The 26022-nt window shown below is 34.4% G+C and overlaps 3 protein-coding genes across 7 annotated transcripts in view; 1 reads left to right on the top strand and 2 right to left on the bottom strand.

The window, feature by feature from the left end:
* Nucleotides 1-1489: 1489 nt before the first annotated feature.
* On the bottom strand, nt 1490-7567 carry LOC106663641 (tubulin beta-1 chain-like). The gene is made up of 6 exons (XM_014388629.2): nt 7419-7567; nt 3037-3145; nt 2600-2955; nt 2068-2498; nt 1720-1942; nt 1490-1659 (listed from the first exon to the last, which is right to left on the bottom strand). The coding sequence occupies exons 1-6, from the start codon at nt 7473-7475 to the stop codon at nt 1498-1500; spliced, it is 1338 nt and encodes a 445-aa protein (XP_014244115.1). The 5' UTR covers nt 7476-7567; the 3' UTR covers nt 1490-1497.
* Nucleotides 7568-7867: 300 nt separating this feature from the next.
* LOC106663638 (tetratricopeptide repeat protein 21B-like) lies at nt 7868-22406 on the top strand. Of its 4 annotated transcripts, XM_014388619.2 has the most exons (20): nt 7868-8163; nt 8223-8329; nt 10194-10545; nt 10599-10850; nt 10913-11131; nt 11193-11329; nt 12146-12383; nt 12457-12681; nt 12747-12956; nt 13027-13192; nt 13267-13370; nt 13435-13578; nt 13913-14053; nt 14118-14256; nt 14333-14448; nt 15958-16477; nt 16539-16824; nt 17614-17888; nt 17948-18167; nt 22255-22406. In XM_014388619.2, exons 3-19 carry the CDS (start codon nt 10315-10317, stop codon nt 18154-18156), a joined length of 3612 nt encoding a protein of 1203 aa, XP_014244105.1. In that variant the 5' UTR covers nt 7868-8163; nt 8223-8329; nt 10194-10314; the 3' UTR covers nt 18157-18167; nt 22255-22406. The 4 variants fall into 4 exon arrangements, with proteins under 4 accessions (XP_014244105.1, XP_014244108.1, XP_014244107.1 ...); XM_014388622.2 differs by lacking the exon at nt 8223-8329; XM_014388621.2 differs by lacking the exon at nt 8223-8329 and having other exon boundaries at nt 7868-8193.
* The window catches only part of LOC106663639, an 11139-nt gene continuing 3288 nt past the window's right edge, over nt 18172-26022 (bottom strand). Inside the window, exons 1-7 of one of the 2 annotated variants that reach the window (XM_014388624.2) lie at nt 23771-24027; nt 22763-22977; nt 22431-22695; nt 21948-22162; nt 21614-21877; nt 21358-21522; nt 18172-18579 (exon numbers count right to left, since the gene is read on the bottom strand). In XM_014388624.2, coding sequence (XP_014244110.1) covers nt 18310-18579; nt 21358-21522; nt 21614-21877; nt 21948-22162; nt 22431-22695; nt 22763-22977; nt 23771-23789 — 1413 coding nt within the window. In that variant the 5' untranslated portion in view covers nt 23790-24027 and the 3' untranslated portion in view covers nt 18172-18309. Of the gene's footprint in view, nt 18580-21357; nt 21523-21613; nt 21878-21947; nt 22163-22430; nt 22696-22762; nt 22978-23770; nt 24028-26022 lie in introns of those variants that run through there. The other variant, XM_024227122.1, reaches the window with a different exon arrangement.

Below are 26022 nucleotides of genomic sequence, written 5' to 3'. Positions count from 1 at the left end.
CAGGAAAAGATTTTTTTAAATTTGCCATGGTTTTTCTGGAAAATGGAGCTGTGCTTAAAAGTTGGCTTCTCAGAAGGTAACATGGGACAGTATGCTTCCAGAAACAGAATTTTTTTAAAATTTGTCATGGTTTTAATGAAAAATGGAGCATTGCTCAAAATTTGGCTTCACAGAATGCAACATGGGACTGTGTGTGTCCAGGAAGATATTTTTTTAAATCTGGCACTGTTTTTCTGGAATATTAAGCTTTGCTCAAAATTGGCCTCACAGAAGGCAACATGGGACTGTATGCTTCCATGGAGCTTTTTTTAAATTTTTCATGGTTTTTCTGGAAAACTGAGTTTTACTCATAGCTGTGCTCAAAACTTGGCCTTACAGAAGGCAACATGGGACTTCTGCTTCTAGGAAGAGATTTTTTTAAATTTGCCATGGTTTTTCTGGAAAATGGAGCTGTGCTTAAAAGTTGCTTCTCAGAAGGCAACATGGGACAGTATGCTTCCAGAAACAGAATTTTTGTAAAATTTGTCATGGTTTTTTTCCCTGGGAATGTGTGCTCAGATTTTTTTTGCCAAAACACATGTCGAACAACACCCCAGAACAAACATGATCAAAAGACAGTAAAAAAAAGCCAGAGCAAACCGACCTGCTACAGCTAAGCCAAAAAATGATTTAAATTATTGCAGGTCTGTTGACTGGACACTGTAGATTCAATTATCTCACAGATCTCTTAATTGGTCAAGCGGACCACGAAACTAGTGAATTGAATATCTCACAGAGTTGGATCATCAACATTGACAGGACTGAAGGTTTCTATCAGCCAATACATTTTTCTGTAATGGTTTCCTACTTTTTTTTAATATGGGCTCCTAATTTACTGTATATCTATTTAAAATAAGAAATAAATAAACACTCCAATGATATCAAAACATCATTATGACAGTGACTTTTCTCTATAATTAACTAATCAACCTGGCAAAACTTATCTCAATAATTTAATTATGGTCTGCATCTTGAGTTACTTTTTTTATGGTCTTATGAGCTCGCATATTAGTCAATGTATGAATGTGTTTAATGTATATATGTAGTTGGGGAGAAGAAAGGGCCAGGGGCGATAGTGGGAATCAAACCCATGACCGCATGATCTACGAGCTATAGTCAATGTTAGAAAAATTGAATGGCTCGTTTATGAATAAGAGTTGCATTATTTCCGAGATCTAATGTTTTAGGGACTGTTAAAATGTTATAAGTACTTAGGTCATAAGCAGGAAAATAAATAAAACAGGAAAAGCTATTACATAAAGTTTTTATTAATAAAAAGAACACATTATGTAATATATAATTTTTTTAGAATTCTTAAGACGTTTAATTATTAATTGCTTCAAAATAATAAAAAAAAAAATCAGGAATAATTCAAAACTGATTGGGTTAGATTAAAAAAAATGTTATGACAAAAGAATGATCGATGATTATAAAAAAAGGAGATTATTTGTTGTGAGTTTAATCCATTTCCTGTTCTTGCTCTTCATCAAATTCAGCTTCGTCGTCTGCAGTAGCCTCTTGATACTGCTGATATTCAGACACAAGGTCATTCATGTTTGATTCGGCTTCTGTGAACTCCATTTCATCCATTCCTTCTCCCGTGTACCAATGCAAGAAAGCCTAAAATAAAATACAAATTAATTTTTCTCGTTATAAAACCAATAATCAACAATTACTCACCTTTCTTCTGAACATAGCTGTGAACTGTTCAGATATTCTTTTGAATATTTCCTGAATAGCAGTTGAATTTCCGATGAAAGTGGCAGACATTTTAAGGCCCCTAGGTGGAATGTCGCAGACCGCGGTCTTCACATTGTTCGGAATCCATTCAACAAAGTATGACGAGTTCTTATTCTGAATATTCAACATTTGTTCATCGACTTCTTTCATTGACATGCGACCCCTAAAAATTTATATATTTCATAAAGTGTACAATATTACATCTAATTAATGCTTCAATATTTACTTGTTCAAGTTTGCTGATTTACCTGTTATAATATAATTAAAATTTGTATGATAAATGCATACCTAAAGATAGCAGCAACAGTCAAGTAACGTCCGTGTCGTGGGTCGCAGGCAGCCATCATGTTTTTGGCATCGAACATCTGCTGAGTGAGTTCGGGAACTGTTAAAGCCCTGTATTGTTGTGAACCTCTGGACGTCAACGGTGCGAAACCAGTGATAAAAAAGTGGAGACGCGGGAAAGGAACCATATTCACGGCGAGTTTACGAAGATCGGCATTAAGCTGACCGGGAAATCTTAAACACGTAGTGACACCTGACATCGTCAGGGAGACAAGATGGTTCAAATCTCCGTAAGTTGGAGTGGACAGTTTCAAAGTCCTGAAGCAAATGTCATACAATGCTTCATTATCAATACAGTATGTTTCATCGGTATTCTCGACTAATTGATGCACAGAGAGTGTTGCGTTGTACGGTTCAACAACAGTATCAGACACCTACAAAATAAATGAATATTAAAATTGAATATATAATTTTATTAATTATGAGTATAATGCCAATTTTAAGTTAAAATATTTATTGTTATAATATCCCTTACTTTGGGCGATGGAACGACAGAATAAGTGTTCATAATCCTATCGGGGTATTCTTCCCTGATCTTGGAAATAAGGAGTGTTCCCATTCCAGAACCGGTTCCGCCTCCCAATGAATGTGTCATCTGAAAGCCCTGAAGACAGTCGCATCCTTCAGCCTCTTTCCTGATCACATCCAGTACAGAATCGACAAGCTCTGCACCCTCTGTATAATGCCCTTTGGCCCAGTTGTTTCCCGCTCCAGACTGGCCGAAAACAAAATTGTCAGGCCTGAAGATTTGCCCGAACGGGCCAGATCGTACAGAATCCATCGTCCCTGGTTCAAGATCGACAAGGATCGCACGAGGCACATATTTACCCCCTGTGGACAGATTATTTATTAAAATAGATGTTTCATTTGTAAAGACCTTTTTAAGTCGTATAAATATTTATGTTTTAATACCTGAAGCTTCGTTGTAATATACGTTGATCCTTTCAATTTGAAGGTCAGAATCGCCATGATAGGCTCCAGTGGGGTCAATGCCATGTTCATCAGATATAATCTCCCAGAACTACACAACAAAAATAAGTAATGTACTAATGCAACTGGGAATCAAAAATTTCCAATCCTTTAGATCAAAACAGTGGAACTAGCTGCACCCAACCCACTGGGATTAGAAAACCAACGTAGGATCTTTTTATTACTATTATTTTTTTAGGGGGTAAATGCTGCTTACGTCCATACAGCTAGTAGACATGCCCCCCTGGTTCACGCTAAATGAGCAGCAGTGCCACCCTAAATGTAAAATTGTATTGGGTTGCAAGGTGCCGAATGATGAATCAACAATCGCATAGGCATTGGGGAAAAAAAAAGTTTTATTTTAAATAAAAGGGTTCTCGAACTGAAGAGTATGTGGAATGGAACAAATTGATTAAAAGGGCTTAGAATGTAGTTAATCCTGGAGGTATTAAGTCAATTAATTGATATTAATAATCAATTTTTCTTTCCACTCAACATTCCTCTTTATGGCCATATAGAACCCTACCTTAAATGATCAAAAATCAAAGCAGTACAAGGATCTCCATTAGAAAAAAGGTAAACTCAGAAAACTAAAATTCTAGATTTTTTAATTTATTATGTTTGTATTTACTTTTTTTAATTTTAATTATTATTATTATTTTTGTAATGGCCTTGTGAGCTTGCATATTAGCCTGAGTATAATTCGGTTGATAATATTCTATTGTGGAAGGGGAAGGGTTGTGTGAAAAAAAGGGCCAGGAGTGACTGTGGGAATGAAATCCACGACCGCGTGGTCTGAGCCAAGAGTCTATCATGCTGACCATTCAGCTACCGCGGTCCTCTAATTTCTAGGTTTAATCAAGGAGCACACCACAACCAGAATATTTTGTAATTAAGGTTGTTTGTTTAAATAATCATACCTTGTGCCTAGTATTAAAAAAAAAAAAAAAAAAAAAAAAAAAAAAAAAAAAAAAAAAAAAAAAAAAAAAAAAAAAAAAAAAAANAAAAAAAAAAAAAAGATCAATTTTACTTGATTTCTAGACATGAGTTTCAGCAATTAAGCAATTGTAGAAAAATGATAACATTTAAGCCAGAAAACAGTGAGATAAGTGTTTCAATTAAGCTAAGTGTAAACTATTATTTTGTCAAACGTGCCAAAGCAGGCATTTTTTCATATGGAATGAAGCCCGGGTTATCTCACGTTTTGCCAGTCCCTGAATTCCATCCTAGTGCACTACAACTGATTCATTCAAAGAACAGTTATTTATTAATTTAACATTCCATTAAAAACTAATAAATAATTATTTATCGAACAATGGGTTCAAGTTCAGCATTGATCTATTAAAAAATCTGAAAGCTAAATTTCATAATTAATTAAATAAGAAAATAAACCTTTGGCGCATTATATGAAGGCGATAAGAAATTTTAAAGAAAAGTAAAAAAAAAAAAAATAAAACGCTGATATTTGAAGACAAGGGTTTCTAAATTCTTTTTTATTACCCCCTAAAATGAACTTACAACTTCGCCATAATGATAAGATAGCTTTGTTACACCCGCTGGCGACATCCTTTTAAATTGGGTCAATCAATTTCTCAGCGTCATAACCACTTCAATCGATGTGTGCAATTTCGAGGAATAATAGGTCAAGAAAACTGCTGGACTAGCGAATGTGGATGATTTTTTTTTTTAAATTAACATATATATTTAATAATATCAAGGTCATTGGGATTTGGTTCGAAATTCTGAAAGGAGTGTTTATTAACTTCCAGAGTGGATAGGATTTTATAAGAATTTGATTCTTTCACCGACCCCAATAAGTTCAATTCAGTTCATATCTGTTTCAGGAGTCTTGTAGATGAAAATGGAGTTGTAAATTAGATCTTTGACCAAGTAGCCTACTTTGTAGTACCTCCTGGTCTTCCTGTCTTTTCAACTGAATATGGGATTTCCATGTTAACACACTTACCTCGTTAACCCATAAAGATTACCTGAATCGAAACTGAAAAAATAAAAAACTGGCAGCTACTCAGTTTTCCATCTTTTCCTTTAATTGTGTGTTTTCATTTATATTTTTGGCGAGCTGTTGCTACAAAAAATTCATTGTATGGGTGGCAAAAGAAAATAAGCATTTTGCCTTTCGATAGATGATTCAATTCTGTAGGAGAAAAATGAAAATCAGTAAAGAAAAAGAGATGTACCAAGAATGGTTGAATATATCTTGTGCACTGAAGAAACCTGTATGCTGCAAGTAGGAAAACACTTTCCTTTTCAATATGATTTATGTCAATGACTTTTATGAACCGTCAGTTGACTAAAATGAATCGGGGTCCTAGAGATTAAGTCAAAAGCTGGACGTTACATCGATTTAACTTTATTTGATTGGTCAGATGGCATCACACATACGTGGTGTCTATTATTCTTTTGTCCATGTAAAGTCACAAGTATTGTACAGTTATGACCCATCCCTTTTCTCTATAAAGGGGAGGAGAGTGTAATTAAATTAAATCATGAAACAACAAAATTTTGCCATATAATAAGGGTATATATTTTAAAATAAAACTTATTGATATATCTTAGTGCGTCCCCCTGGTCTCTCCTCTTGCACCAAAGTCTAGCATACACTTGCCCTATAATATTAGTCTAGCCTTCTCAATTTCGGCCCCTGTGATGTACGGAGAGCAGAGCCTCCAGCGTGACAAACGTCCAATGACAGTTCAATACATTTTAATTCTTGATTGTTAATTAATATTGTATTGCTAATTTGTGTTGCCTAAGGGGTTGACAGTTCGATATTTAAGGTTGGAGTAGGTTTTTATGTTAAGTTATCCAACGCCATCTTTTTTTAATTTATTTATAGAATTTAGAAATTCAGTTAATTATTCGTATGACATCATACATGGAAACCAAATGAACTGAACAAGTATGGGGCCCTTTCAGCAGTTGGACTATGGTTAGAAGAAAGCAGAGGAGCCTCTGCAGCTAGAATAAAATAGTTAAAAACATTCCAGAACAAAGTTCCCAAGCAGATGGCAAGCCAGTGATGCAATGACAAAAGATGATTCATTCTATAGAAATACCAGAAGAACAAAGCATTAATTTTTTTCATTTTGTCATATTGCAGGCGCAGGATTGAATAGGAAAAAATCTGAAATGTGTCTTAGAAAAGAAAAAAAAATTACAGAAATGACTGAACTATCCATCGCTTTAAAGACCCCCAAAGGGAGGTCAATGTATGTAGTATTTTACATATTACATATATATAAATTATCTAATTATGTTGTCCGTTATGCACAAATTGTATGGCTTCTACTTAAATAATTCTTATAACTTACTTTAACTCTGAATTACAAGTGTCAGCCAGTTTTTCTCTAATTTTTCCCCACCTACTGCACTGCCATAAAAGAAAAAAAAATATAGCATTGTCATAGAGATTTTAGTTGAAGGTCATAAAGCGCAGATGCTTTTCGCACTTCACTTTAAAAGAGTCAGAACGCATATCGTGATAAATTATGATGGTAATAAATGTTACTTCTTCTTCAGACCCCCAAAGGGGAAATTTCACAATAATGCAAGCAGGTGGTTCCTTTATGCAATAATAAAACAAGGTCGTTGTAGAGAAAGAACAAACCCAACATAAATGGCGGAAATTACAGCTATAATCTACAGACTGCAAATCACCTAAGGAGAATCCCTTTTCTGGGTCAGAGGTCATCACTGTTTAAAATTACGGCTACAAGGCGTTATTATTAATTTTTTTACAAATAATTTTTTGTATAATATTTAGTAGATCTGTCCAGATAGGATTTAATGATTAATAAATAATTAGCTAAAAAGGAATATATATTTGTAGATCAAAGAGAAAAAATTTAACGGAAGGATCAATTGACTTTTCTCAACATGTCCTTTCTGTACTCCCAAGTTTTATTTATTCAAATTGTAAATCAAAACTGTTTAAAGTGCGATGTAAAAATTTTATTTGTAAATTGTAAAGTATTTAATAAAATAAAAATTCAACGAAGTCTGTGCCCGGCGACCATACATGGTCGGATCGATGTGGGCGTCACGAGGGCCGGATTCTTCTCCTACATAAAGGATCCCATTGATTTTATAATTTATCGTCGTTTTATTATTTTAACAAATACCCTTTTCAAAATTGGAAGCTGTGTTTAAAATTTGGAATGGATTGAAAGCAGAAATTAGTGAGGAAAAAATTACCGACGAGGGAAGGAGGGAGGGAGTGAACGATATGGAGTCGCAATACAAAGGGCGAGAGTTTCCGGCGATTTTCCCGGGTTGGAAAATGTGAAAAACTCTTTTCTAGTCACCTTGGCTCCGATCTGGTTTCCGCATTGGCCGGTTTGGATGTGTACGATTTCCCTCATTTTTCCTAGAGTGGTGAAACTGAGTCAACAGGTGGCTTGAGAAACGGACGAACTGGACGAGTGGGGCGTTGAAAAGCGACTGGCGCGCAGTGGGCGATCGCCTCGGCGGAAGGGGCACTGACCGGGACCGCAAAGAGGATCAAATCCGACTCTGGCGGTCTTGGATCTGAATCAGACCCGATTTATACGATTATACGATTCGACCGAATTTGTATAATTTCGCTTTGCGATGCGATGCTCGCTGGACGCTAAGCCGTGGGACTTATTGACTCGCTTATTCAGCGCCGTCCTGGCGTATCGTTGAAAACGCGCCCATTCCACGCGGCGTCTGCTTTCACCGCTATCGATAATCCGTTAATTAAATATCGAACCTAATCGGAAAATAGGAGGTAACAAAAACATTTGGTAGACCGGCGTTCGATTCAAACGTCAAAATGTCAAATTGAAATAGTTTTTTTTAAAAGGAGGTGAAAAGTGTGAACTTCGCCTTTCGACGCCGCGCGCTTCGTCCTCGCGTACACTTTCGATCAGGCAATCTTCTCAATCGCTATCAGAGCTTACATGAATAAGCTGTTGAATTTTTTTAAATTGGGGAATTTCAAGTTCATCCATAGTTCTGCCCCGCTGAGGAAAGTACTGCACAACGAGGAGGAGAAGAAATTCATCCTCAACCTTCCGTCGTCGAAAAGTCCGTGTCTTCCTCCACAATTTACTTTTTGTATGTTTTTATTTTTATTTTATTTTTAGAAGTCGCTTTCGTCCGCTACGAAAAGCAGAACGGCGTATTAGACCTGAAAACGCTTCTCGTCCCGATAGGCTTCAGGAAACTCGGCCTCGGGCAGTTGTTGGCACAAGTATGCACTGGTTTCCTATAGTTTGGCAGCCGGTCGATTGACACCCGGGCGACCTGGACGCAACAAAACGATTGCCATGACGACAGTAACGACTTGACCATTTAGACTCTAATTTAAATTTCCCATTTTACTTGTCTGTATTTCGATTTGTATTGCCTTTTGACAGAGGTGAGAGTTGTCTGTTGTCACATCGAGAGCACCAAATATATTTTTTAAACCTCACAAAACGTCATTGCCAAAAATAAACAATACCGTTGTGCTCACAAAACACTCATTCCAGTAGCTTCATAGGTGCCTAATTTACATGTCACTTGAGAATTAGGTACATTTTTTGAAAAATACAAAATAAAATAAATGATAGTACGCAAAAAAAGAGAAGATTGACGGACAAATATAGTCCAGCATTTTTTTCCACTAGCCTTATCACTATAGTAAGGCGATGAACATTCTTGGCTTCTGAGTGAAGAACCTCTAGTTTGGTATTTTTTATCATTTTGGTCTGTTCATTCGTACCAAAGTTTTCTCTTTTCGGTAACATTATAAAAGACTAACGGCTATCTGGCCTTGAGTCTGTTTCAATCAAGAAGAAGTGAATCTCCAGAGGTAGCGAGACAGGCAGCACCACCGCAACCAGCCAGGGTGCACTCAAGGGCTCTACTTACTACACGGTATTAAGGGTTTTAAAACATGATTTGCTTCTCGACATCATGAGTTTGTATTCATAGCCAAAACCTAGCGGAGGAGCAGCAAGTCCTCCCTTATGAGAATACAGGGCAAAAGGCTCTTTAGCTAGATCAACGAATCAACAATCTATAATAGTCCATATATGTATTTAGTAGCCAAAATTGATTATATTAATTATTTAAATTATTTATACTTTTTATCTAAGTTAAGGTTGAAATAAAAAGTATAATTAATTTTAAATAATCTATAATAGCTTGCACACCCAACAAAAGGAGTCTGATGAATATCCTCTTATTGTAAAATTAAAAATGATAATTAATTTTAAATAATCTGTAATAGCTTGCACACCCAACAAAAGGAGTCTGATGAGTCTCCTCCTATTGTAAAATCAAAAATCAGGTCAATTTCCACCTATAAGTAAAGATGGCAAAAAGCTGAAATGTATGACAGACCAAATAGTATGGTAGATAGACTAAAATGATGGGGAATGACCAAACTATTGATTCATAACAATTTATTGAGGAATTGTTGTTTAATAAATTGGTAGTTTGAGATTAATGTACATACATACACTTTTTTTTTTTTTTTTTTACCAATTCTGGAGTTTGCAGGGTCTCTTCTATCCAACAACAATTCCTTGCATTAGGGTGTGGTTCCTGACACTAAGGTGAAATTATTCCCTCATCCTAGAGTGCTATCTAATTCTGTTTTGCATTTTATTGCTATGAACATCTGTCTAGTAAGCTAAGTATCCTGGATGAGTCTTTTTGTACTTAAGATCAGTTTTCTAGGAGAAACTTAAGCCCATGTTTTTATCCTTAGACAATTTGGTATGGTCATTCCAATTTTGTCATAATTCCAGATGTAATCCTAGGTACTCATGAGTCATCGGTTTTGTTTTACTACAATTCTTAAAAATCCCTTGCATACAAATTATAATTTGTAATGTGTTACTCTTTTATAACTGTTTAATTAGGCATTGATGTATGAAATACGATATCCACATTCATTAATTATCTATTATTCAATTTTTATATTTTTGAAGAGGCAAAACAATTTTAAATTTTGTTTCCTTAAAAAATTGTAATTAAATTTCAAAATTACTATTTTATTATTAATGTTTTAAATATGTAAATGTTTGTCCTTTATCGCATGGTTTTTCAATTATTATTTATTTCAGGAAGTATTACATTACTGCATTAAGAATCAAATCAAAGTAAAACTGTCTTGTCCGTTTATTATCAAATTTGTCAAGGACAATCCACGACCAGAATACAAAGAAATAATAGTAGAATAAAAAAATGGAGTACTTCAACACGCATTACTACTATAGGAAGAGGTGGTTCGAAACTGCTGCTCGAGAGGGTAGTTCAAATATCAGTGATCCAGGAGTAGCTATGATCAGAGCTTTTTCCCTCGTCTTTCTCGATAGAGTATCTGAATCTTTGGAAACGCTCAAACCATTTTTAAGCCAACAGAAATGTGCTGTAGCGGCTATAAGGACTTCAATTTATGCACACAATCACTGCCATGTAAGGACATCGTAAATTGTATTGGTGAGAAATCGTAACAGTTTTTATTTTAGGTTGTGGATAGAGAAGCGATTTCGAGACTGGAAGCTTTGCTGATAGAAGAAAGCAGGCATTCGAATGGAGATCCATTCTATGAAGCCCTTTATCACTATTTAGCTAACAATTACACCATGTCATTATCAATTCTGGATGAAATAAAAAGTGAACAGAGCTTGGTGAGAGTTCAATGTTTATTAGGGTGGATTCACCTCTCCCTAGAAAAGAATAAAATTGCAAATAGGCATTTTCTAACAGCACTTCAGCAGGTAAATTAATAATTCATAAACATCGATGAAATTAATTTAGAATGATTTTTATTACAATTTAGAATAAAAATAATGCTGAGGCTCTGCTGGGTGAAGTGTTGTCTCTCTCTCCGACAGACGGACTTAACAAAGTCAATTCTTTTGTCGTCAAATACCCTAAAGGTGTGATTCCACTTATGGAGAAAATGAAGCTGCAGCTGGCCAACAGGCAATGGGATCACGCTGTGGATACTTCACTGAGAGCATTAGGCATTCAAGCTGACAACATTGTAGCTTTACAAGTAAGTAGCTTTAATTTACACATTTTTGTTGATACTGATTACAGTTGTATTCATTTACAAGTTAAGAGCTTTGAAAATGGTTATTGATGGAAAATATGAAGAGTCGCTTCCAGTGCTAAAAAAGCTTCATAGTGAATTGGAAAGACAGGAGCCAAAAGCTTGGTGGCTGTTTTTAAAAGTGGTCTCTGTATTTTCACGGTAATTCTAATTTCTTTATATACATATTACTATTATAAAGAGCATATAAATTTAATTTCTTATATCAGACATACTCCAGAAAGAGTTTAGAAATTAATAACTATTAACATTATGTTAGGAGATCCCTAGACCTACATTGCACAATATTTTTATTGTGCAATAGTATTGAATGACATCTTGATACATATTTATACAAACGCTACACATGGACTAAAACTATTGTGCAATATTAACCCTACATGGTGCAATAAAAATTAAACTTGCTCAAACTTTTTTCAATCATTGAGCAAACTTAAATACTAACCCTAAACAGGCAAAATATTGCACAATTCATAATATTGTGTAATGTAATTGATAGTCTATGGCTCCGCCTTAAAGCGGCCCATAGACGGTCAATATTATTGTACAATATAGATTGCACAATAATTTGACGGTTGCCCCGTAACGTTCAATAATATTGTACAAAATTTTGTTTGTGCAATGAACTTGAATAGTTTGAAGACGATATTGAAGTTTGTGCAATATTTTATTACTAGCTGTACTTCACAAACTGACTGATATTGCGCAATAATGCCAACAGACAGTGCAATATTTTCCAGGTTGTACAATATATTTTCAACTTTTCGTCAATCATGCAATGTATTGCACAAACTTTCAATATCGTCTACACACGATCAATTAAATTGCACAACCCAAAATATTGTGCAATAATATTGATCGTCTATGGGCCGCTTGTAATGTCACTTTTTTAACTTAGTTTCTTAAAGTTTCTTAGTACTAGAAGTCTTTCAAGTTATATTCTTAAATAATTTCCAGATGCTGCGGGAAAAACCTTTTGGTTTTACTTGAACTCGACAGATTTGCAAAAAGCGCCATGAGGACTGGCTCACACGTCCTTCACGTACTAATTGAAGTAGGGCACTTGCACTTTTTGGCCGGGAGACTCGGAGAAGCCGAAACGATTTTCAAGGAAGCGAGCAAAGATGATTCTGCATCGGCATCCTTGACGCATCTTTCAATCGTGCATTTGGCTCTTTATGGAGTTACAGCCGAGGTATTGAGATATACTAATTAAAATTGTGTGTTTAAATGATTCGATAAATTAATGTTTTTAAAACACATTCGAGGTGAGGGAACAAGTTGAACTTCTTACGGAATTGGATGAGAAAAAAGAAAATTCTGAAGTGCTTTTATTGAGAGCTAAGTTGTCATTGGGAAATACCGTGGAACTTTTGGACAAAGCAGTTTCTACGCAGCAGAGCAAGGCTTCTAAGCACAGATTCGGAACGGAATATTTAATCGATCTAGACCCTGAACTCTTGATGAGAATATCGCAAATGTATCCAAACACGGTTTGTGCTTTCTTTGTAATTATAAAACCAAAAAATTAATTGGATCACTTATTTGACTTTTTCAGACTTTTGGCGATAAAAGAAGAATAAGGGTTTTAAATCTAGTAGTAGAAACCTGCCCTGGATTGATAGACGCAAGCTTAGACTTAGCTAAAGCTCAAATTGAAATAGGAGACTATTCCGATGCTACTAATACACTTTCTAACGTCATAGAAAATGTAGATCCAACAAACCCACATGCCTATCTGCTTTCTGCCACTTTACATTTGCAACAAGTCAGTTAATAAATTAACAATTATTTTAACTTATGGAAATTTTAATTAAATAAATATTCATCGAATACAGGGAGATTTTGAATTGGCATCTATGAAATTAGAACATGGGCTGAGCAATAATCTTAAAATAAGGGAATACCCTCAATATCATCTATTAAACGGTTTAGTCCATAAACATAAAGGAAATGATATTCTCTGCATTAACAACATTAAGCAGGCTATAGCACATGGGCCAGGTAAAAAATTAAATATAAAACTTCAAAATAAATATAAGACTTGCTAAATTTTGAGCACTCGTAAATTTTAATAGGAGGGTTGAAATTGACACAGAAAGAATTGGGTACAGCGTTTGCAGAATTGAGCGGTGCTCACATGAGGTTAAATGAATTAAAATTAGCAGCACAAGATTTAAAGGTACATTTTATTATATGCTTTTTTATAATAATTTTAAAAAAATATTATTGTTAAAATTTTTCAGGAAGCTAATGATTTGTTAAAAGGGACAGAACACGAATCAACTGTTGTCATTGCAAAGGCCCAACTCTGCGCTTTGGAGGGTGATGTGAGAAGAGCGCTAGCTCTTCTATCAGAAATACCAAAGGAAAATCCTAACTATATAAAAGTAAAGTTTACATTTATGTATTTGTATGCATGTACCCTTGTATTATTCAAAGTGATATGGATAATTTTTTTTTTTTAATTTACTTATTTATTTATTATTGTTTTTATGGCTCAAAATTCCTACGAATTTTTTGTATTTACAAGACCTTTCAGTTATTAAAAAATGAAAAAAGAAAATTGCATTTATTGTAGTGGAAGAATCGAATTTGATTCTTGGTTTTTCATTATCAAACAAATTATTCCATTAATGATTTGCATTATTGTGCAAATAAATAACTGAAATGTCAATTTTTTATGACAAAATTTATTTTTAATGACAATCAAAAAAATTTCAGGCTCAGATGCAAAAGGCTGATGTTTACTTGAACAATTTAAAAGACGGACATGGCTACGCAAACTGTTACAGAAAATTAGTTGAAAACGACCCAAATCCAGATAATCTCGTCCTGTTGGGAGATGCCTACATGTTAATTCAGGTATGAACTTTAGAAAAGCTTAAAAAACTGTTTTGTGTAATGTTTCAGAATCAACTTGTTTTAGGAGCCTGAATTAGCGGTACAAACTTATGAAAAAGCAATGCTTAACAGTGCTGGCAAAACAAATTTGTCCTGTAAATTTGCTCGAATATTGGTCCGCTGTCATCTTTATCAGAAAGCGATCAAATACTATAAATCATCAGGTATATAAAATAAATGTATTTAATTATCTTTATTTTATCTCAAACTGTATACATTTTTTTATTCTGATAAATTAAGGTGATGATGGATGCTTGGAATTGGCTGAATTACAGTTAAAACTTAATCAACCTGATAAAGCAGAACAAGCTTTGGCCGACGTTCCTCTATCAAAGAAAGCTTTCATTTTGGCAAAGGTAATTTTTTTTTAAACCTGCACCAATTGCTGCACTTAAGTAAATTTGATAACATCTTAAAACACAAAATAAAACAAAATGAATGCAAAAAATATACATAATTAAGAAAAAAAGAGGAACTACTCATTAGTGTCATTCATATATATATTAGTGTTGATCATTTTCAGTGTTACTTAGAAGGTCATGAGGCCAATGATGCTTCAGCCAGCAGGGAGAGAGTGGGATGAAAGGTTTCTTCCATGAGCGTTTGTGTGACTAGATAATTATTTGTAAAACTTCTTGTAGTGGCTTTTCACGACTTCAAGGACTTATTGAAGGTCATTTTGAATGATAATATTGGATAAGAAAGGAGTATTGACGATGATTCGGAGGATTTTGTAGTGTAGAGGTTGGATAAGTTGGAGGTTGGAACGTTTTATGAACACCAAAGTTGCATGCCTTATGTACAAATTGATCCTAAAATAGTTATATAAATTAAATCGTTTGTTTTGTCAGTCAGTTTTGTTTGATTGTCCAGCAATCTATGAAGTCTGAAATGTTTAACTCTCGTCTTTTGAGTACTGAGTGGGTTCTATATAAGTTCAGTGAATAGCTCAAAATATCAGACTACATGTGCTGATGGGATGGGTATGCTTTTATAGATGAGAGCAGTCATCTTCTCCAAAGGTTGAAAGTGATACATTCACATTTTTGTTTATTGCCATTTCCATCGCTTGAACCACTGCTGAAAGGATATGGCATGGGTTTTCTGGTAGAAATGACAGGTTCTTTATGAGAAATGACGAATGGTAGAGTGAGTTTATTGTTCAATCTTTTTAAAAAGATGGATTATTATTATTACTTTATGATTTTGGTGGTCAGCACAGGTGGTAAAGATCATTTCAGAAATGGTAGGAAGGTCTGTGTAGAGTATGGGTCTTAAGATACTTTCTTGTGGTACCCTTGCATATGTGCAATAGCCGATAGAAAGGAGCCAATGACTTGAAAGTATCCGCCAGTTAAGTAGAATTTTAGGAACAGGTAGTAGATAAAAGTCACTCAAGCTTTCAGAGCATCCACGAGTACCATACCCATTCGAAGGCTTGCACACATTTTGTTCAAAAGCAGTAGCGATTAGCGATTGTCTTCAACATGATAGTACTGCTGAAATGATTTATTAAATACTATTTTCTATTTTCATAACTGCTCAATGCACTCAAAGTAAATATTTCAAGAGGTAAACAATTATAAATCTTTCTTTGTTTATATTTATTCTTCAGTGAAAAATTACTCTTATGATAATTATGTATTAATTGTCATGTAGTTTTCAAAAGGACTATTAAACCTTAAATAATAATTTAAAAAGTTAACAAATAGGAATATCTGTTTGCATTTTGCAATCTATGATTTCAAGTACATTGAAATTGTATCACCAGATCATACATGACCAGTCCAACCATATAACATCGAGTTGGTTCTCATGAATCATGATAAACAAAATTATGAGTTGATTTCTTATCTGTTTTCTAGGTTTATGAAAAAGTAGGCGACCTCAACAAAGCATTGAACACGTTAAAAGATGCTCAAGAAGAAAGTGGAAGGACTGATTTAGCAATGTCAACAAAATTATGTCAACAAATGGCCGTTTACGCTAATCTTTTAAAGGACCACAATGCTGCGATTGATTACTACAAAAGGGCCTTGCATTATAGCCCTGGGGATTCGTCTATACAAATCGCCCTGGCGAAACTTTACATGGAAGTGAACGACTGGAACTCTTGTGAGTCTTTGTGCAAATCATTACTCGCTAAAGACAGCACGAACGAACCTGCTCTCCTCATGGTCGCCGATCTCGCATTGAGGAGGGTAGATTTTGCCACAGCCATGGCACACTTTTCTTCTTTGCTGGCGAGGAGACCTGATTATTGGGTTGCTCTGGCACGTCTCATCGAAGTGGCAAGAAGGGCTGCAAAACTTGAACTAGCACTGCCTTACTTAACTATGGCCAAGTCTATAGATCAGAATCACCCAGGCCTTCATTATTGCACAGGTATATATATTTTTTGAAAATGTTGTTTTTTCGACAACCAACATCAATAATTTTTTTTTAGGTCTGTACAACTGGTACAAAGGGAATTTCCAACTAGCAGTCAATTGCTTCAGTGGTGCGAGGGGTGACCCTGAATGGGGCAGCCAAGCGGTTCATAACATGATTGAAATTTGCATAGACCAAACAACCGCCCAGAAATTGCTCGCCGAATTAAAGCCTAAAAATCAAGACGAAGAAAATGGCATTCTTTTACTGACAAGTTTTGTACGTCTAGCAACAAAAGACCGATCTGAAATAGAAAAGGCGATAATTGATTTCACAACTTTGACCAACAATGAGACACACAGGTTAGTCCATTACAACTAATGATGCAATAAATTAGAAAAAAATCCTAATTTTTAATTTAAGGCGTATGTGGTGTTCAATCCTAAAGACTAAAGAGTTGAACAATTTATGAAAAAAAAATTGTTCATCAACTGCTGGTTAATTCGCATTCTCTACACAATAATAATAATAAATTTTGAGATTTCCTTTTGAAGTCTATGAGATGTTGAACCTGTAGTTTCGTCATTTCCTATCATTTTGGACAGCCTATCCTCACTGTTTTGGTTTGAGTCAGGTTAAATGGTATAATTTCTAGCATATTATGCTGATTGGCATTATTTTGTTTAAACGGACTTAGGGCAGGGCTTGCTTGTCTCACCTCTGAAGATAGTGAGAGGCCAAAACGGGCAGACAAAATAGCAAGGATAGAAATAACAAAATTATAAGAAATTGCCAATCTACAAAAGTAACATTCTAATTGTAATACGTTCTTTGAATTTTTAACATGTTTGTGAAAATGCATCAAATGAATTTTCTTCTTGATGTAACTTATTATTAAATCTAAAGAGCACTTTAGACTTTTTCAATTTATTTCTGACAATCTTATTTATAATAAAAATTATAGCCAACCTTAGGTGAAGATTCTAGACGTAAGACAATGTAATTCCAATTTTTTTTACTTAAAAAATCATGGGAAGTCTCTCTCAATATCTGCTGATGAGTGAAAAAGAAATTCTTCGTTTCATTCTTCAGCTTCACATTGTAGTTGATAAAAATCATATGTATTAACTATATTTGTCAAAATTGTTTAGGGTAGGAGCAACTCTTGGGTTAGGGATGGGCTACATTGACCAAGGTCAGTCTGCACGGGCAAAAGCTGTTTTGAAACGACTTGCAAAATATCCTTGGACTCTTGAAGAAGCAGATTATCTTGAACGGTGTTGGCTTATTCTCGCCGAGCTCTATATTCAGGCCGGATCGCAACAACAGGCTTCAGATATTCTTCAAAGAGTAATAACTCACAACTTGTCTAGTGCGAGGGCTTACGAACTTCTCGGGGTCATCGCTGAAAAGGAGCAAAACTACCGTGAGTTTTGATTTTATTTTATTTGCAATAAGGCCTGTTGATTTATTTCAATTTTTCAGTGAAAGCAGGCCAGCATTTTTTACAATCGTGGAACCTGTGCAGAGAAAAAAACCCATCTTTAGGTTATAAGCTCGGATACAACCAGTTGAAAAGTAAACGCTATGCCGATGCTATTGCAACCTGCCAACGTGTTTTGGCTTTGCATCCTGACTACCCAAAAATTAAAAAAGACATATTTGATAAAGCTATGCCACGACTCCGATCATAAACAGAAACAAGGTAGTGTCATTATTTAAGAATTTAATTTTCAGTACGTTACAAATTTATGAACATTTTATCCCTCATCATTAACAATTCTTTTCAATATCTTATTGAATATTGAATCCAATATCACTCATCTTAGATAGTGCCACAAAATATTTCAGTATAGTCTTATGTCCAGTTTTTTGAATTCTTTGTCGGACAACATTTGCCATTTGTATCCAAAACATTTTGATACTTCTTTTTCAGTTTGATCATAACTAGATGCCCCGTTTCTCAACCACGAATAGTAACTCGAATCCCAACTTGGGTTTCTAGGCCAATCGCACCTCAGTATAACAGCATTTCTTCGTACAAAAAAATTCTTCAGTGACGGCCCATTGTCCACAATCAATAAAATTGTTGCTGTTGAAATCCTTTCACGAACTATCTACAAAAAAAAAAAGTTTGGACAACTTCTCATAATTCTATTTTATTATTTAGAGATCGTGAGATGCGGTCTTCTGTGTTGTAAGTTTAGAAAAACATTTTCTTTATCGTGCCAACGTTTGGACCTTTATTGAGGTCATCTTTTCACGATCTTTAAATAATAATTACATAACACTCACTAAATATTACACATCTCTATTTTATACATTAGGATTATCATTTATTTACTTAAGACATACTTTTTATTGATTAATCATAAGTTATAATATATCATAACACACCACTGGGAAGCCGAGTGGTTAGACTTGTATTTGCCATTTGGCTCTGAGTTCGAATCCCAACACAGCCCATGGAATTGAAATTGTCAGGATGTAAAAATTTTGACCCAATTGCTCTAGATAAAATAAAATATCTAAGACAATATCTAACAAATTGATACACATTTTGGATTATCATTTCCCTAAAAGAAGCTCACATGATGGCGCCGTCATAGGCTAACTGACCCATAGAAGAAGGGTCCTTCTCTCCCGATTAAGTATAGGCCATATGTGGTTGTCACAGACACTTATAAAAATGATAAATAAAAAGGAAAAAAAAATGTGCCAAAGCCCCCCTTGTATGTGTCTGTGTCACATATGGGTAGCTTGCAGAGGAAGGTTGCTCAGTGTGTCCCAACTAATTGAAGGGTGGACCTACATGGCTTTATATAAAGAGCTTGTGGAATTGCCGCCCTAATGAGCATCGAGCTCGAGCACTATCTGGGTTCCCTGTTCTGATTTTTGGAAGGAACAGGGTTGTTTTATCGTATATAGTACTGACTTTTTTGTGTCCCCTAGTGTGTGCTGAGAGTGAAAGTATTTATTATTTGTAGTGTGTAATATCAAGTATTTCACCACCATGAGTGAATTGAATGTAAATAAGTAAGAATGTATTTAAGAGTGAGTCAGAATGTGAAAAGAATAGGAACTGATTGTGTTAGAACATTGACATAGCCGTAGACAGCTTTCAGAGCACATACCTCAGCGGCTGGACGGATAAAACCGAGGTCTGACCCCGGACTCTGAACACCCTGGGTGGATGATTCTCAAGGCCAACTGGCAATTTATTGAAATTACAAAAGCTGGAATTGCCGATGGACTGCAAAAGTGATAGGTTCGACAATGTACATTTACATGTGTATATTTGGCTTATATAAATAATTTAAATAATCCAAATTTCCCTAAACAGATTTTAAAATTATTTTAACAATAAACACCTTTTGTGACCAATTTTGAACTATTCTTAACTCTGAAATTCGTGGCAAAAATGTAATTTTCAGTTTAACTATTCCAAATAATTTTAAGATTAATGAAGTTATTGACCTCTTTTTGAATGCATAGGTTTTTTTTAAATGTTTAATAATAACTTTACTTTTATTAACTTAACTTTTATTTTTTCCTTTTTACCTTCCTTTAACGTCTTTACAATATACTCAACAATTTGAAATTGAAAATATAACAAAAATTAATTAAGGATTTCAGTTGAGATAAAAAAGTCAGTGTCGCGAGCGTGATTTGAACCCACGACCTTTGGCTAAATACGTCGCTGCTCTACCACTTGAGAATGGTGACCGATCCACTCGGACACTAACTTCCCATCTCAACCCCACCTTTTGAATTTTCCCTCCTTTTTGCCATTTTCAAATGTCATGTAATCTATTTGATTCATGGCGACAAATGTAATGGACACGGAGAGGTCAAGCAGACCACGAAAACTAGTGAATTTACTATAGCAAAAAGAAGGAAATTCTAAAGTTTGTAGGTTGAGGTGAGTTGTGTGAGTTGATGTCTGAGTGGATTGAAGTCACTATAGCTCAAGTATTAGCGCCGAAGGTGGTGGTTTCGAATCCGCTGATGATAGTAACTTTTTCATCTCAACCAAGACTTTTGATAAAAAGTATAATTAATTGAGATGTTAAGTATCTTTCGCTTGTTAAATTTTTGGTGTTGAAGTACGGCTCAACAAGTTGCTCCCCTATAACTTCACACCTTCTTAAAAATATTTCAAAATGTTCTCAAAAATTCACTAGTTTTTGTGGTCCGCTTGACCAATAAATATCTTTCAATTAATTAAGATTTTTAGTTGAGATAAAAAAGTCAGTGTAACAAGCGGGATTCGAACCCACGATCTTCGGCTAAATACGCCACAGCTCTACCCCATCGAAAAATGGCAAAAAGGAGGGAAAATTCAAAAAGGTGGGTTTGAGATGGGAAGTTTGTGTTCGAGTGGATCGAAGTCACGATAGCTCAGGTGGTAGAGTAGCGGAGTATCTAGCCGAAGGTCATGGATTCGAATCCTGCTCGTGACATTGGCTTTTTTATCTCAACTAAAAACCTTAATTATTTGAAAGTTCTTAAAAATGTTTCATTTCTTTTATGAGAAACAAAAACATTTTTAAAAAATTTCTAAATTACCAACAAAAATTAATTAATTAAGAAAATAAATTTAAAAAATAATCAACAACTTTATCGACAGCAAAAGAAACTTTTGTTATGTGCATTGTTGGTAGTCCTATTATAAAAGGTGGAAAAAATGAAATAAGTATCTCTCTGTTTAAAAACAATGATAGTCCTTATTTTGTCTTAATCCCACAGAAGGAAATCATATACTGATTGTTGGATTTATTTCAGAATTATTCGTAATTGTGAGAAAAAATCAACCAAATAATGAACTTTTATCATGATTAATTTAATTTAAAACTTCATAATTGTAAGTAACAGTAATTTGATTCTGTACCTACCAAAGTCTCTAATTGTGTGCAGTCCTTTATTAGCATAAGTAAAAGTGGATCGATTCTTTCCTTAAACGACTTAGGTTGTGAATACTTTGGCAGGCCTAAATAGCCAAACACAGTTAAGCTTTTTTTGTACCAAAGTGTTACCCTTGTTAAGATTTCAGGTTCCAACTGAAAACAAATTTTGGTTTTGTATGTAAATAACAAATAAAAATAACAAGAAAGTATTATCTTTTTCCTAGCGTAACTGAATATTAAGTACCTTACAGTGGGGTGAGTCAAATAAGACTGTGGAAACAGGTGCTTCCTCTTGCCAAATTATGTCCGTTTGTATTTTTGAACTCAGAGTCAGATGGATTCTCATGTCTGTATTCCTTTTTGCTGCCAGCTTCCATGCTTTAGGGCTCAAAGGCACTGCGGATGACGGCGTGAGCCTGGTTTGTGCCAGATGCAAGTGTCGAAGTTTAGTGTAGCTGAGCAATTCTAAAGCGTCCTCACCAATATTCTGTGGACTTAGAACTAAAACCTAATAGTAATTTTGCAAAGAGAAAATATTTATTTTTAGAAATTGGGTTATGTCGGTTCACTTCACTTACTCGCAAATTTAAAAATACTCCCACATGAATTAATTGACATTGGCCCTTGGTGAAATTGATAATTGAAAGAAACTTCAATGTTGTACAGCAATCTGAGCAGACGTCGTCTAACAGTGTCTGCGCCTCGGCACTGTCGAGCATTAGATCTATCAGTTCCAAACGGCGCAGCTTCTTCAGGTTACCCATTAGCCTTTTGACAGCAGCCAACAGCTTACCTCAAAGCAAATTAAAACATTGTTTATATTTACTTGTGTTTATTACTTTGTTTTTATAAGAAATTAATGTATCTTGTTTTATTTTGTTTCAGATTTCTTTTCTGGATTTTTTTTCTTTACATTGATTTTCAATTTGAGATCAAATTATTGTTCTTGTGTTATATTTCATTCTCTTGACTACTATCACTGTGTTATAAAGTAAATGATTTTGTTTTGTATAAAAAGTACATTTCTTGAAAAAGTATAAGCAATCGGTATCGTTAATCACCTCCAGTCCCATAAACATGCAGTTGCTGGTTTTCATCATCACCAGATAGCAGCCTGCAGGGGAATGTGTATCTCAGGGTATGGATATTCTTTCCAACCCCTTTTACAGTGAATTTGTCCGCCCCCTGTTGCTCGGTATAATAAGAGACCATGTTCATAAACTCGTACATGTTGTAGAAGTTTGTCATCGGACTGAAAATCAACACTCGGAAGTGCCGGCCCACCGTACCCAGACACAGTTGTGCCCTCAGGTGATCCAAAGTGAACTGAGACATATAAATAACATTCCCTTAAATTTTTTTTGTGTGAAATAAATTGCAATGTTTGACCTACTTGCCAGCCAGAGTAATAATTGAACCGCCTCCTTGTGAGCGTCGATTCTTCAAACGTAAATATCGACCAGACATACGGTAAATAAAATGCATCGCGCCATCTCCTGCATACCATCGAAGAATAATATCTCTCCCTTACGTTCAGATATGAGAACACTTGTTCCATAATGATGTCAGGAAGTGAACACCAAGGACTTTGGTCATCTTCCTCCGTAACTGTTTTAACATTATAAAATGAAAATAAATGTAACTTAAATTAATTATATTTTTTATCTAAGATCTTATTGAGATGAAAAAGCTGGTGTCATGAGCGGGATTCAAACCCACGACATTTGGCCTAATACGCTCTAACCACTTGAGCTATCGCGATTTCATTCCACCTAGACACAAACTTCTCATCTCAATTTAAAACCTTTCAAATTTTCCTATATTTTGCCATATTTTCAAAGCTTCTTTTTTATCTCAACTCAACCTTAGGTGAAAAGACAATTAATTTAAATAATTAATACGGTCAATTATGACTACTAAATACATTTATGGATTAATGTAATAAATATAACTGTTTGATCTGTTGAGTAACTTACTAGAACTACGATAAATAGAAAAGTTTTATATGAAGAATTTGTGTGTTTATGTTTAATAAATAAAACAAAAATAAAAAAACATACAGATAATTGTTATTATTTTATTTCGTTTATAACCAAATAGTGCAGAGCAATAAGCTAAATTGTTGTTGAATTTTTCACTAAGAGTGTAAATCAAAGCATTGTTAATTTATAAAATTCATCGTAAAAAGGGTTAATCACAATATTATTGAATGCAAGTTAAGTTGATTTTATACTTTAAGAGTTACTTTTACCTCAATTAAATGTATAAACAAAAGTTCAGAATACATTGCTTTTCATGCATACTGGTGAGAAATAAATGTACGATAGAATGTACATTTCCTATTGGAAATAGTTTATACAGCTATAAAAACCATATTTTAATTCAATATGTAAAATATTACATAGTTGTTGTTCTTCCATTCCTGTTTCATTAATTGCATGACATATCACTGAGTATTATTTGCTTTGGATAAGACCTGAAGTTTTCTGGGGTGTAGCTTCTAAATATAGAAGTTTTACTGTCTAATTTTAGAAAGCCTACGTTGTATAATTGGCAAAGGCTGTATACATGTTTTCTTATAAAGTGCAATGTAAAATTAATTTAAATATATTTGTGTAAATAAAATATAAACAGAGAAAAATATAATGAAGTACATTAAAAATCTCAGAATTTTTTTTTAACCTGATTTTGCTTACAGACTATGTTAGACTAATTTCAGACTATGTCATTAATATAAATGTAATAATTACTGCTGTCTAATGAATAGTGGAAGATAATTTTAAAAAAATACCACTGGTTCACAAGAGCAACTGAATCAAACAGTCACAAATATTAAAAATAATTAAGAGATCAAAAGAGATAATTTCTGATTATTTTAGTCTTCTTATGCTCACTGTTTTGGTATTGTAACAAATCCAGCACAAAAAATGATTAAACTTGCCTCATAGACCATAACAGTGAGGATAGAATTATGTTTATTTTCATTAAAATACAATCATAATTACAAAAAAATATATGTATACAAAAGAAAATTACACTTTATAAAATATAAAAACGGACTTTTTTTTTCTTAACATCTAAGGCATGGTCATCTGATCATCTTCCAGTCTTCAAAAGATTAGCAATTGCAGAAATAAGCAAATTGAACAAATAGAAAAAACCTTAGCGAAAAAATAGTAAACTAATAATTAAATTATTTTACTAACATGTTTCTGCATAATAAAGATGATTTTGTAATTACCTAGCAAGTAATTTACCAGCCTGGGGTGTCATTTCACCAAGTATAAGCATGCCTATCAAGGTAGATGTTTCTTTCAATCTTTTGTGCCTTTTAAACTCCTTAGCTTAAAGCTCAATTGCCATGATTTTCTGGCAGAAAATTTCATTTCAGTCCTCAGTAAGTGCCGGCTCGGGTTTTGAGCCACCCATGTACTTAATAGCTGGAAGGTATTTCTCACATGCTTTTTATACATCAAATAAAAGTTTCTCTCTGAATTTTAGTTGTTTAAACCTTCATCATCGCAGCCTCAGTACATATTATTCAAATAGTTCCTAAACGCTTTTTCCCTTTTAATTTAAACTGTTTTTTATACATGTACTTTCATCATGCTTTCACTAAATGCAGTAATATTTAAAGGTTGTTTTCCTTTTATTTGTTAAAATTAGTCTTACTTGACCAACCATTAATTTTACAGATTTTTTTTTTAAATTAAAAGGGAAAAAGCCTCCCTGCTGAGAACGTTACCATCCCCTTGTGCACGGATGGATGTAGAACGTAAGAATGTGGGACAGGAGTTTGTTCGGTCCTGGAACAAAATGCTCAGAACCATGGGAAAATACACCAATATCTTCCAGTCAAAGAAATTGAATGATGTACCCAGTTTAACTTGAACTAAGGGTACAAAAACAAGAATACAGCCATTAAAACAGTAAGTTCAAACATTAGCTCAAAGGTGGTGTTGAATTGTAAAACTAAACTAAATAGTTCAGGTATGCAAAATAAAGTCACCCTTTGCTAGCTCCCAGGATGTGGGAGAAGAGGTCAAAAGAGACCGACGTCCATGCAAGGAAAGAGGCTGCCATACTTCTGATAAGCCCTGAGCTCTTCTGTGGCAGAGGGATTCACTCCATTAATGAGTGCCTTAGACAAAAGGACAAAATGAAAATGAGGAAACAGTTGAATTCACTCATTAGACATAAGCAATACAAGAAAGAACCTTCTAGTAAATTTTGTAAGGAAAGATACAACAGAATGCATAAAAGGAAGTGGAAAAATTTTCAAATCCTGACAGGGTTTTAATAGGTTACTGCAGACTGAATGTGCATCTGAAGAATATTGGTATAGCACAACATGGCATGTGCAGATTAAAGAAGCAGAGGAGACATCAACACACCTACTATCAAACTGTGGCACCACATTTGCCCACAATAAGATGTGTTTTGGAATGTACAACCTAGGCCTACTAATTAAGTTTCTCGATGAACTAGGTCTCACTAGTTATAAATATAGAATGGGGGATACAATAGTGCTTAAATGGCACAGTATAATACACTCCCTGAACATTACATGTACATCTATGCCTTGGTACAACCCCATAGTTGAATACCATATGCCCAGGTAGGCTTTATGACTTTGTTTTCATTTATTTATTT

The sequence above is a fragment of the Cimex lectularius genome, unplaced genomic scaffold (genome assembly GCF_000648675.2).
Source record: "Cimex lectularius strain Harlan isolate CLEC.00 unplaced genomic scaffold, Clec_2.1 scaffold204, whole genome shotgun sequence".
NCBI lineage: Eukaryota > Metazoa > Arthropoda > Insecta > Hemiptera > Cimicidae > Cimex > Cimex lectularius.
This window is presented reverse-complemented; position numbering and strand designations above follow the sequence as displayed.